General features: G+C 40.4%; 1 protein-coding gene across 3 annotated transcripts in view; it reads right to left on the reverse strand.

Moving 5' to 3' along the window:
- The window catches only part of hip1 (huntingtin interacting protein 1), a 351,738-nt gene that overhangs the window by 45,269 nt on the left and 293,822 nt on the right, over nt 1-12,647 (reverse strand). For all 3 annotated transcript variants that reach the window (XM_060847935.1, XM_060847937.1, XM_060847936.1), the window contains 2 exons: nt 961-1,077; nt 135-236 (listed from right to left, as the gene is read on the reverse strand). In XM_060847935.1, the coding sequence (XP_060703918.1) occupies nt 135-236; nt 961-1,077 (219 nt within the window). The remainder of the gene's footprint in view (nt 1-134; nt 237-960; nt 1,078-12,647) is intronic.

The raw sequence follows: 12,647 nt of genomic DNA on the forward strand, positions 1-12,647 counted from the left end.
ACCTCCAACTTGGAAAGATGGGTAGCAAAGTTGGAATCTGAAGAAAAACACATCTACAGAGGTAAGGACATGTAAAGAGAGTACATTTGCGAATGCGGGTGTCCAGTTTTGGAGGATGGTAATTGCAATCTTACCTGTTGTGAGTCCGCATGTGAATTTTTGAGAGACTCTACCTCCTCATTTCTGGATTTCAGTTCCTTCTGCAGAGCTTCGAGGACACAACTCTGCTCCTGAGCCTAGGTTCAGGAAAGAGACATTTATCACAAGAATGCCAGCAGACTGATTGAGACTTTACTTGTTTTGAAAGATTTGAAAAGCTACAGAAATAAACCCACATACTTCAGTCTCAGAAGAGAGAAATTCCCTTTGTACACCTCCCAATCATTGCCATCAAATGATCCATTACCCACCAGAAATGTACCTGACCACACCACACCACACCACACCATACCATACAGGAGTCTCTACCAAAACTGCCTGTGCATGGCCAGGATTGTATATAACTGCAGATCAAAGATCCTATCAACATCCCCTGTCCACACTCATATGAGCAACAGCTTGTACTTATACAATGCCTGTAACAATGGTAAAACTATCTCAAGGTGGTTCATTGGAATGTCACCAGAAAAGATGTGACATTAGAACAGGTGATCAAGTATTGGATCAAAGGGATAAATTTTAAAAAGGTCATAAAGACTGTGCGAGTTAGAGAGATGGACCCATTCTGGGAGGTTAGTTGGTAGGGAACGAGGGGATGAAGGTGGAACGTAGCATCACAGAAAAGGAGAGGAAATAGAAGGTGCACAAATTAATCCCTCTACAGGTGAAGTGCAAAAGATCAGTCTCCCACTGAGCTGAATTGAAATTAATGCACCAGTTTTCAAAGTTACACAGGCTTTGAGATCAGGCAACAGTGGAAAGGGATTTCTCTTGATACGCTGAGATCTGAGATACACTCACTTTTTGCTGAATATCTTCTTTCAGCTGATGCACAGTTTCCTCCAGCTCCTTTTTTACCTGCTCCATGTCCTCTTGTGTCTGACGAAAAGATGTCATTTGCTTTGCTACATCTGCATTCTGTGTAAATGAGAGCAGGAACATGTCAGTCAGGGCAGAGCTGGGTAATCAGTTTGCACTTTCAAGTATTACTGGGGCAAGAGAACACAGTCAGAGCACACCTTGGTTCAGAGAAACTCAACAGCAAATTTCATCAGCATGCAATGTTCTCCATCGTTTGACTGAGCTGTTTAACAAACGTTTGAGAACACTATCTCCCAAATACTTTTAATACACTCTCTCCTCAGTTCAGAACTTTCTTCAGAAATCTCACTGTGAAGTATTTACTAGAATTATACTGCACTGAAGAGGCCATTCAACCCATTGTATCTGTGCCAGCTCTTTGAGAGACCTATCCAATTAATTCCTTTCCCCTTTTACTTTCTTCTGGCCCTGCAATATTGCTTTCATTCGTATTTTCTTGCTTTCACCATCATTTCAATGCAGCTTACAAAAACTAGCATGATGAAAGCAATCACATCGTTCACCAATTCTCTTAACAATGCAATATGAATAGAAGTTGCTGTTATTAAATGTGGCATAGAATTTGATTACTCTGGAATCACGAGGGCCAAGTCTTCGAGTGAGAAGAATAGAATGGAATCCCTACAGTGTGGAAATAGGTCATTTGGTCCAACAAGTCCACACCGACCCTCCAGAGAGTAACCCACCCAGACCCATCCCCCTACTACTCGACATTTACCCCTGACTAATGCACCTAACCCACACAACTCTGAACATTACAGACAATATAGTATGGTCAATTCACCTGACCTGCACAAGTTTGGACTGTGGGAGGAAACTAGAGCATCCGGAGGAAACCCATGCAGACATAGGGAGAATGTGCAAACTCAACACAGTCACCCGAGGCTGGAATCGAACCTAAGCCCCTGGTGCTGTGAGCAACCATGCCACCCACAGTTCTTGGATATTATTCCAGCCTCTGCTGTAGCTCAGTGACTCAATGTACTCCCTAATGACAACAAAGCCACACAGTGCAAAAGGATCCTTGAACTCTTTCAACTTTGCATACAAAAGGGAACTGCTGTCTGTTGCACACTTGACAGCATTACAGACAAATAACACAAGTACAATTCAGGAAGAAAGCTGAACTGAACTAATTTAAAATCTTGTTAGGTTTCTCCCCAGATTCCTTGCATTGATGCTCATCCAAAGTCTGAGTGATACCTAACTACTCAACTAACCTCACTCTCATATCAATCATGTACTCACCACATCACCTGAGAAAATAATATAATTTAGACCACCATTAGTATGGCAGCACAACCTGCAGTACCACTGGTCCCATTAGAACTGCAGTGAGCCTTCTGATAGACACTGAATAGACTGACAAGCTCTATAGAAAGGAAGCCTGTTGGTTCATCCTTCATTTACAGTGAATCACCAGATTTAAACTACGCCAGTACTTAGAATACACTTGCAAATCTGGCTTTATAACAGGGATGGAAGGGAAGGCGGGGAAGAGGGTGAAGGGGAGAATAAACCTCTGTTCTGATCATTATCTCCTGATGCCTAGTGGCAAGTATGGATACCAGATTTGGATATTAAACACATTATCTGTAGCTACAGGTCCTCCTTGCTAATCAAGCCAGGCACCCAACATCACGTATCTAATTAGTTGGCTTTAATTCAAATATATGCAAATAATGTTATTATTTACTTAATCTTTAACATTGATATTGCCTATTTTAATAAATGCCTGTTTCTGATGCCATTCTTTATCCAAATAATATTATTTAATTTGACTGATCTGTTAGTGACAATACAAAATTTACGGATAATACAAAATAAATCTGTGCATAGTACTCTTCTGGTGTGGATTTATAGTCCTGCTTTACTTCAACACAGAACGTTATTGTCTATGAACATCTCTAATGGAACTGTAATTCTCCTCAGTAAACTAGTGCCCTTGACAATACTTTGTGTTTTTCTGGCTAAGGGAACTGCCATATATCCCAGACAGAGTTACATGCCTCACATTTGGGTCTGTGGTAACTTCAGGCCATCAGTGGTCAATGACCTATCTTTCTGCTCAATTCCATTCTCTCAATCTAACTGAGACATTTGCTTCCATCAGTCTTTCTAAATTATTACTAAATTTAAAGATCAGAAATTAATTCTTAGGAGTTTTCTAATTTGCCATGCCATGTAATGTTAACCATATAACCATTTTACTGAACAACAGGGTGTTTTGGATTAGAGTGGTCCTGGAAAAGCCAACAGGTCAGGCAGCATCCGAGGAGCAGGAAAATCGACACTTTGGGCAAAAGGCCATCATCTTTTCCAGCATCTGCAGTCCGCACTTTTGCTTCCAGCATTTGCAGCCTAACAGGGTGCTTTGCATGAGCTGAAGATGTTTGAAAAAAGTTTTTTTTTCCTTAAATTAGAAATCTTAATGGTTGCAGAGTCACTGATGAAATACTACATCTAGTGCCAAACATTGAAAATTGTAAGTTGACATTGACAGCAGTTAAATTATGGGTCAAATGAAAGTATACACTCATTGTGTTAATTGATTTGAGTTAAATTACCCGAAGTGTTATGGTGACAGTGGCTATAAATTTATCCAGCAATAGTAGGACTTGACACACAAGGCCTTGACAGGGGCATCAACATGCAGCAACATTGCCATAACTTCCTGGGAGCAACTAGTTGCAGGTCATGGAGAAAGTGAGGACTGCAGAGGCAGGGGATCAGAGTCAAAAAGTGTGATGCTGGAAAAACACAGTCAGTCAGGCAGCATCTGAGAAGCGGGAGAGTCGACATTTTGAGCATAAGCTCTTCATCAGGAAGTCATAGAGGGAGTGCAGCAAAATCACAGACTCATTCCTGCGATGACAGGGTAATTCTACAATGAGACTGGGGTGGGAAGAAGAGGGGGGGGGGGGGGGGGGGGGAGAGAGAGAGAGCAAGAGAGCAAGAGAAAGGTGGGCCAGTGTTCTCTGGACATTAGTAAAATTGCACAAGGTGGAAGGGCAATACAGGTTAGATGCAGCTTTAGTGTCAAGAACCCTGAGGGTTTACGGTTCTGAGGACGGGGGCTCTGAGTCACAGGACTTGGGGTATTGACTCTGCTTTCTCTCCACAGATGCTGCCAGACCTGAATTTTCCTAGCAATTTCTGGTTTTGTTTTAAATTTCTAACATCCTGTCCTGGTCCCTGGCTGCTTTGTTTCAGCTTTGTGTGTATCTGCAATTTTGGGAGTTCTGCTGAAGTGTTTAATTATAGTTCTCATGTAGGGGTTGCAACCAGTTTTACACACTTTGCTGGATTTCTGCAGCGGTTTACCGGTTTATAATATTGTATCTTTCAAAACCTTCAGGGTTCTAGACGTCACAGCTGGGGAAGACATCCTTTCTGCATTTAACCTGCATTGCCCTTTAACCTTGCACAATTCTGGGATCACCATTTATTCTTCTAAACTCCAGAGAACACAGGCCCACTTTTCACTCTCCTCTTCAGTCTCATTGTAGGATGATCCTGCTATCTCAGGAATTAGTCTGTGATTTTGCTGCACTCCCTCAATGACAATTATATTCTTCCTTGGCCAAGGGGACCAAAGCTGCACACATTACTCCAGGTGTGGTCTCAGCAGTATCTAAAATGATTACAGCATGACTTTGTTCCTGCATTGAAATCCTTTTGTGATTTAAAGGCAAGCACATCGTTTATCTTCATTGCTTGCTGCACCTACATGCTTGTTTTCAGTGAATTATGAACAAGGGCATCGAGGTCCCTTTGGACATGAACACTTTCCAATCTCTCTATTTAAGAAATATTCAACACTCTTCTTCCTTCTGCTAAAGTGGATGACCTCACACTTGCCCACATTATATTTGATCTGTCATATATTGCCCATTCACTCAGCCTGTCTAAATCATTTTGAAACTTCTTAGCATTTATGCTTTCCTTTATTGGTCAGAGCATTGAGTACAGGAGTTCGAAGGTCATGTTGCAGAGGTCATGTACAGGACATTGGTTAGGCCATTTTTGGAATGCTACATGCAGTTCTGGTCTCCCTCCTATTGGTAGGATGTTGTAAAACTTGAAAGTGTTCAGAGATTTACAAGGGTGTTGCCAGGGTTGGAGGATTTAAGTTACAGTGAGAGGCTGACTAAGCTGGGGCTGTTTACCCTGGAGCATCGGAGGTGAGGGGTGACCTTTATTGAGATACATAAAATCATGAGGGGTATGGATAGGGTAAATAGCCAATGTCTTTTTCCCTGGAGGGGGGGAGGGAGGGCGTCCAGAACTAGAGGGTATAGGTTTAAGGTGAGAGAGTAAAGATTTAAAAGGGACCAAAGGGACATGCAAAAGGTGGTGCATGAGTGGAATGAGCTGCCAGAGGAAGTGGTGGAGGCTGATAAACTGCAACATTTAAAAGGCATATGGATGGGTATATGATTATGAAGGGTTTGGAGTGATATGAGCCAAGTGCTGGCAAATGGGACTAGATTAGGTTGGGATATCTGGTTGGCATGGACGAGTTGGACTGATGGGTCTGTTTCCATGCCGTAACATCTCTATGACTCTAATAGTCATAGAGATGAAAGTAATGACAATCAGTTTCTGAACAGAGGGCAAGAAGCAAAAATAATAAAAAAGATGCAAGGTAGGTGTCAATTGCACCATTTACTTACCATTTTTCTTGTGGGCTTCCAACTCAATTAATTAATTAAACTCATTAATTTATTGTTAATATGTCGACAATGTTCCTCTTATTTAGACATTTTTGGTTCCCACTGCTCTGTTCATTTATTAAGATTCTATTATATTTTGCAATTAATATTTTAAAATTTCAACAGTTCACAGGTCTTCACTTTAGCATGAAACGGTAGGAGATCAATAGTGTATTCCATTAATTGGCTCTGAGCACATGCATCAAAGAATCTTACAACAGAAAGGCTGTCCTTCTGCCTATGTTAGCTATGTCAGCATTGTGAAGCATTTCACTTGAAGAGGCAGCGCTCTGAAAGCTTGTAATTTCAAATAAACCTGTTGGACTATAACCTGGTGTCGTGGGACTTCTGACTTTAGCATTGTGAAATGATACAAGTTAGAGCCAGCTCTCAGCTTACCGCTCTAAGTATTTTTTTTAAATAGATATATCCAATTTCCTTCTTAAAGTAACAATTCAGAGGTGGCAGGGGATAAAATAACTTTGGTTTGTAGATAGAGATGTGCACCATCAAACTGTTTAACCACAAGCAGAGGGCACATGTTCGAGAAAAAAAACCCAAATTGAAGACAGATTGCAAAAAGCAGATCAGACCAGAGGGATTGAGGAGGGAGAGAGAGAGAGAGCGAGAGAGAGCGAGAGAGAGCGAGAGAGAGCGAGAGAGAGCGAGAGAGCGAGAGCGAGAGCGAGAACTGGTGGTGATTTACCACATCTCAGGCAAGAGGAGTGGTTGAAGGACAGTCCTTCTTGATGACATCAGCAGGTGATGGGAATTGAGCCCATGTTTAGTGGGATTGAAATAAATGCTGAAGTGAAGTGGTCTTGAGATGTTCATCATGTTTTTTATTATTTAAAAGAGCTTCTCTTCCATCAGCTCACAGTTGCAAACCATGAATCACATCTTTTCCCACAATTCCATTAAACATGGGTTCACAGAGTTGCAGATCAGAAAGTCATTCAGGAAGATAGTGCACCCTCCTGCACTGAATCTGCTCAAAAAGGTGCTGTTTGGAATATGAATTTAGCCACATTAATTCCTCAACAGTTTGTACTTCCACAGCACTCCTCATGCAAAAGGAGACATTTAATCAATTTACAGAACAAGGAACAAAAAAAGACTACACCCAAGGGAAGGAAGGAGGGAGTCATGAGAGGTTGGGATGTGTGGGGAAAAAAAAACATGGCCAAGATGAATTTTCGGGTAGAGGTGGGGTTCTTCAAATCACAGAGGGGTGATGGCAGTCAGACACATTGATGTGCAGAGTTCCAGTAGAGAGTGACTAATCATTAATTTATTTCTGCACCAGGTAGCACTTCTCCATTTTGAAACAAAATGAATCAACGCCCACTAATAACTGTGAAAGGTGGACACTTTTCCCGATTACCTGCCCTTATTCCCCTCATGGTGATCTGCCTGGTGTCCTCTCAGCTTAAGGTATTGGCTAAACTAAAGACAAGATAAACTTCTCTACATCGCGAATCAGCCGGGGCAGGGGCACTAAATACATGGTAAACTTTCATTTCATTGGTATATCAACAGCGTTTTTAAAGTGTCAATACTCTCTTCAGCAGCCAACGCAGGAGAGACAGAAGTTTCTAGGTGACTTGGAGAGACAGGAAAAGACATCCACTATTAAATTTCAGTTTTGCTTGAGGAGCTGACAAAAACAGCTCAGTGAGACTAGTCACTTGGAAAGTGTGTTCAGTACAAGACAAGCTGAAACACACACAGAGCACAGCCATTTTGAAACATCCTGATCAGAAAAGATATACTGGAGCAATCTGTCACAGAATAACATATCACATCTCAAATTACACTATTCATTTTACTCCACTTTCCCAAGAGTCTTATCACTTGTAGCCAGTAGATGGCACAATCTGCCTATCCCTCACCTTGCACATTTAAACCACATGAACTCAAGTTTCACATTTTCAATTCGTGCATTTATTACCCCAGTCAAGAGTGAAATGCATAATCAGAGCAACTTTCTCATTTAGGAATGGAACAGATGACATTCAAACATCTCATCAGATCTACCTGTTTTTTTTTGTGTAAGTCAACGGATTCAAAATGCAAATGGCTCAAATGTTTTTCTTTATCCTCCCTATTTTCATGATTTGACCAAAGAAAGCAGTGTGTTTAACAAGTTAATAGACAAGCAAATTTGAAGAAGAAAAACATGCCAATATGGCTATCTAGATTATCTCTTTAGTAGTTCAAACTCACACAGCAGACATTCCAGTTTACCAAACCCACACCCACTGTTTTAATTCAACTCCACACACTGACAGTCACCACTGCCAATCTAACTCGCTCAGGCCAAACCTAACATTGCCAATGCAGCTGATTCAGAATGACAACCAACATCACCAATCCTGTTCACCCAGCCAAACACAGATAAGTGCATTTTCATTTCCTAATGACTTCCAACTCTACTAAGCTGCCTGTTACATTATCACTAACATTTATTCACTTTTTGAGAAAGGAATTTCGTTTGAAAATCAGTTTTAAATGAACTCCTCGCAAATTTATATTTGAATCTGCTTGTTCTAATGGTCCAAGTCAAGTCATACTCTGGAGATCACCTTCTCAAAACCCATTAATATGTCGTCAACCTCAGCAAGATACCTGTGCCCCCTTTGTTCACCGAAGACCCCAAACTCTCTCTCTCTCATTGCTAACTGTTTTCATGATTTTCATTACATTTCTTTGAAGTTTCATTGAACACATTTCTGAAACACGACATCAGGATTGTTCACAAGAATTTCAGCCCATTTGATCTCGCCTTTCCAGAGTATTGTGCTATAGTCTTATTTCTGCCTCAAACTATTTCGACCCTTTCATGTTAAGCTACACTCCACCAGGAGCACTAACCCTGAAAATTGTAGTATTTCAACATTTTCAAACTATCCTAAAAGTTGTTTTTAGCACGAAAACACGTTATCTGTGCAAATAGCCGAGTTACAACTTTAACAAAATAAAATCTGCAGGTTGCAGCAATAACATTGGTGGGACTTTTTTTCAAACTGAATATTTTGTTGAGTTCAGTACTACTCATCAGTTCTGCTCAAGGCATCAATTTTTCTAAGATCTGGAGTGCAATTTGCTTTGTCTGGCATCTATAAGTACCCAGAGATCACAGCGGAGAATTATTTTCTGCATGGTACAGTGAGTAGGATACCAGTAACTGTATCAGTTTTCCTCAGTCTGTGGTAAGCGGACTAGAAGGGCACAGCAGCAAGATCAGTCACCAACTATCAACTTGCTTAATTATGGGAATCTACACTTCGCTTAAAATTGTTTTAACTTAAAGTTACGATTTTCAGAAACTCAACCACAACCTTAAGTGAAGGTGACTGTAAGTTAAAAGCAAAATCCGCTCAGGTAAAATAGCCATAGTCCAGTTTCCACAACAACTCATAGCTCAAAAACTCTCCTCCTCCTCTCTCCCACCCTCCAAAACTCTTGGCAGATTTAGAAGTATCCCAAGGTAAATGTGAATTGTATAGTTAAGGTTATTTTTAAGGGTTTGAAATATTCCCCCTCACCCACAAAAACGTGGAATTCTGTTACTGGACAGGTTTTCCATCATTGAAAAGATAATTTGTTTTACAAATTATAATTAATACAATATATTAATTTTATTCCATAAATGATATTTAATGCATTCTAGTATTACATTTAAAATATGTTGTTGAACTTTTTTTGGTTAACAATCATAAGCCAAAACATTGAAAATGACATTGCATTCTAGTCTAACCACCAAGCCAACACTACAACAATATGCTTATATACAAATGCAAAATGAAACTTGCAGTAGCATCATTCACAGGCTGAGGAAGTCCCAAATTGTTTGGAACCCAGTGATGTGGGTTTAAAGTGTAGTTACTTCTGCAATGTAATACTAGCTTAGGCAAAATTTATGGGAAATCAGTCTAATATAAAGAACCTATCCATGATGCTGGGACTGGTGTCACTCGGGTATTGTTGGCTCTCTGATGAAATGCCGGAGTATTTTGGCTGCTCCCAACTGCTAAACAATACTGTGCATTACCAGCTTATAATGTGCTCAAATTTGCACAAAGCAAGATCTACTTTAAGTATCTCATGACACCCAAGATGCGCAACGCTTTTAAAAGCTTTAACTTCATCCTTAGTCAAAGGACCTTAGTCAATATTGTTCTGCCTCAGAACAGTCATCCTGGGAATGAAGTGGCTTCCCACCCAAGTGCATCTCGATTGCATTCTGCAGGATTTTTCAGAAAGGATGATAAGTAGCAAGAGCTGAGCCAGAATGCAATACAACTGCCAACTGTTCAAGAGTTCACACCTTCTCTTGTTTTAAACAAACAGATCATTTCAGTTATCGTGCAAATTTAGTCTTTGTTCTGATTAATGTTTTGCTTTTTGTTTGCATATTTCATCTTGTCATGAAAATCTGTGCAATATCACTAACCCACTGCGCACAATCTGGTTTCCAACCTTGAGAAAGTTGAGATGGGCATGATGCATCGTCTCCGACAATGGCCTTCAGGTTCATTTTCAGACCTGGGGCTTTAAAAAGCATAGACTCTGGGAAACAAATCCAGGTTTCAACATATAGCTTCCGTAAACTATGCTAGGGAAATGAAGGAAAGTGTTGGGCAAAAGCCCAAAGTGTAATGTACCTATCATTATGAATAGGGAGGCTTTAGGGTGTCACAGGCTGAACATTTCTCTATAATTCCATTTGTAGACTCTATCACTGAACTCCTTCATGCCCCATAGCACCCTGAGTTTCCTTGGCAACAGCCACAAGTGTTCACAAATGTCTGACAGATATTCACATCAGAAAGTGAGAACACTTGCATCTTTATTTATAATGTTGGCTCAGTCATCAGGCTTCATCAACTGGAGATTTGATGTACTTCTCAAAAAGAACTTGACATTGTCCTCAACTACATTAGGGCATGCCTGATGGGGTTTGGGGTGGGGGGTGGGGGGGGCACTCCAATTGTTATAACTAGCATCAACATGGTGATTTACTGTTCTCAGCAAATCTAAGGCTTGGGTACAGAAGATATAGAAATGTATACACAAGTTAAAATGCAAGCACAATAAATAAATACGCCACAAAATTAATCGAGGAACAATGGATGGGATTAGTTGTAGTATAGCAGATGGACAGATACTTTAATCAGATCACCCTTGAATATTTAGTCTCCAGCTTTACCTCACCATATCAGCATGATAATCTGCTTTCCAGTCTTACATTCCAGTCCAAATCCTGACCTTCGAATGCCAGGCGACTGTTTGCTCCTTATGATCTCTGTGTCAGCTTCAAAAACTGACTTTTCTTTCATCACATAAGCTGCTTCAGCAAGTTCTCTCTCAAAAATATTTTACCCTGCTGTTTTGATTCTCTATGTATTTTCAAAAGCCTCTGAAAAAAGTCCACCTTTTCAGCCATGTCTCACCCCACTTCCACTCCAATTCCTTTCCCTTTTGTGCTCCTGTTTCTGCCGTGCTAAACTGCATAGAGTCGTGATATTCTGAGGAGCCTGGATAAATTGCCATTGCCCATTCTCAACATGAAGTTGTTTTCTGCCCAACAGATCATACTACATGAAATGCTTCAGTGGGTCAAGTCTGATAACTGAGTTTTAAATGGAGATGGCCAAACTCCTGAAACCTTTCATTGGCTTGCACAGTTTTATAAATAGATGTCTGCAGTTCATGGAGCAACCCCATTGCTTAATCCTCCAAGTACAAATACTGAAGCCATTCATCCTCACCGTTCGGTTGTGGCAAACTGCAGCTTTCAACTTCAAAGCATCTCCTTTAGAAATACAGCCAACTACTTTTTAGAAAAAAAACCTCCTTCGGCGGGCACTTGGCTTGTAAAAAACGAGAACGTCCAATGAATCAGTTGCTGCTACTTAATCCTTCCAAACCTGTGGTACTTGGGCTGTCACAAATGATGAGAGGGCAAGTGGATATTATCAATCACTGAGTCTTCTATGCACAGATGTTACATTTGTTTGTACACAGACTTGTAGTGCTTTAACTTAGCTTCTGGATTCCACAGTTTAAGAGTTCTGTCTTTCTCTTTTGTATAATAGAATACTCGTCCACCAATTAAAATCAAATACCAGCACCTAAGGTGAGCACATTCAAACACATATAACGTGGCTTTCAACTTCAACATAAAATCATAAAGGCTTTGATTATAAACTGCTCACATACAAGATCAGGTAATTTAAATATTCAAATAGGTCTACATGGCAATTCTAATCATTGGGGAAAGTTGATTATTTACAATTCCTTGCACTTCATTTAAATACACAACATAATTTTGCCCAATGTCAGTGTCTGCAATACCACAGTTGGTGGCAAATGGGGAGGGGGGTGGTGGGGGTGGGGTTGCAGAGGGAGAGGCACACACTTTCGCTCTACAGCTCAGGCAGGAAATCTTACAAGGTAACTGGAGGGAGTCAAGATCACGTGTCAGAACAAGGAACTTTACCAGGATATAACATACAAGCTTGTACAAATAATTGAAGGGCAAGTTAATGAGTTATGGGTCAAAACAGGCAAATAAAAACAAACAGGAACACCTTGCCAACTCAGTGAAAACAGATGTGAAGCAAAATATCTCAAACCTTAATTATAAACAGAAACATGATTTTTTCTGGTTGAACAGTATTTGCTGCATGGACCTCAACCAGATGTTGTGAGGGGAGGTAGCTTGCAATAGAATAATGATTCCAAATGGTAAAAGTTGATCCAAGTTATCAGTTAGCAAAAGCATGTCTTGGAATTGTACCTGTTAAGATTGCACTTGACACTATTAGATCAAAACACCGTCATCGATCCTCAGTTTCTGAGAGAAACAAATAAAGAGAGACACTA

The sequence above is a fragment of the Hemiscyllium ocellatum genome, chromosome 31 (assembly GCF_020745735.1).
Source record: "Hemiscyllium ocellatum isolate sHemOce1 chromosome 31, sHemOce1.pat.X.cur, whole genome shotgun sequence".
Classification (NCBI taxonomy): domain Eukaryota; kingdom Metazoa; phylum Chordata; class Chondrichthyes; order Orectolobiformes; family Hemiscylliidae; genus Hemiscyllium; species Hemiscyllium ocellatum.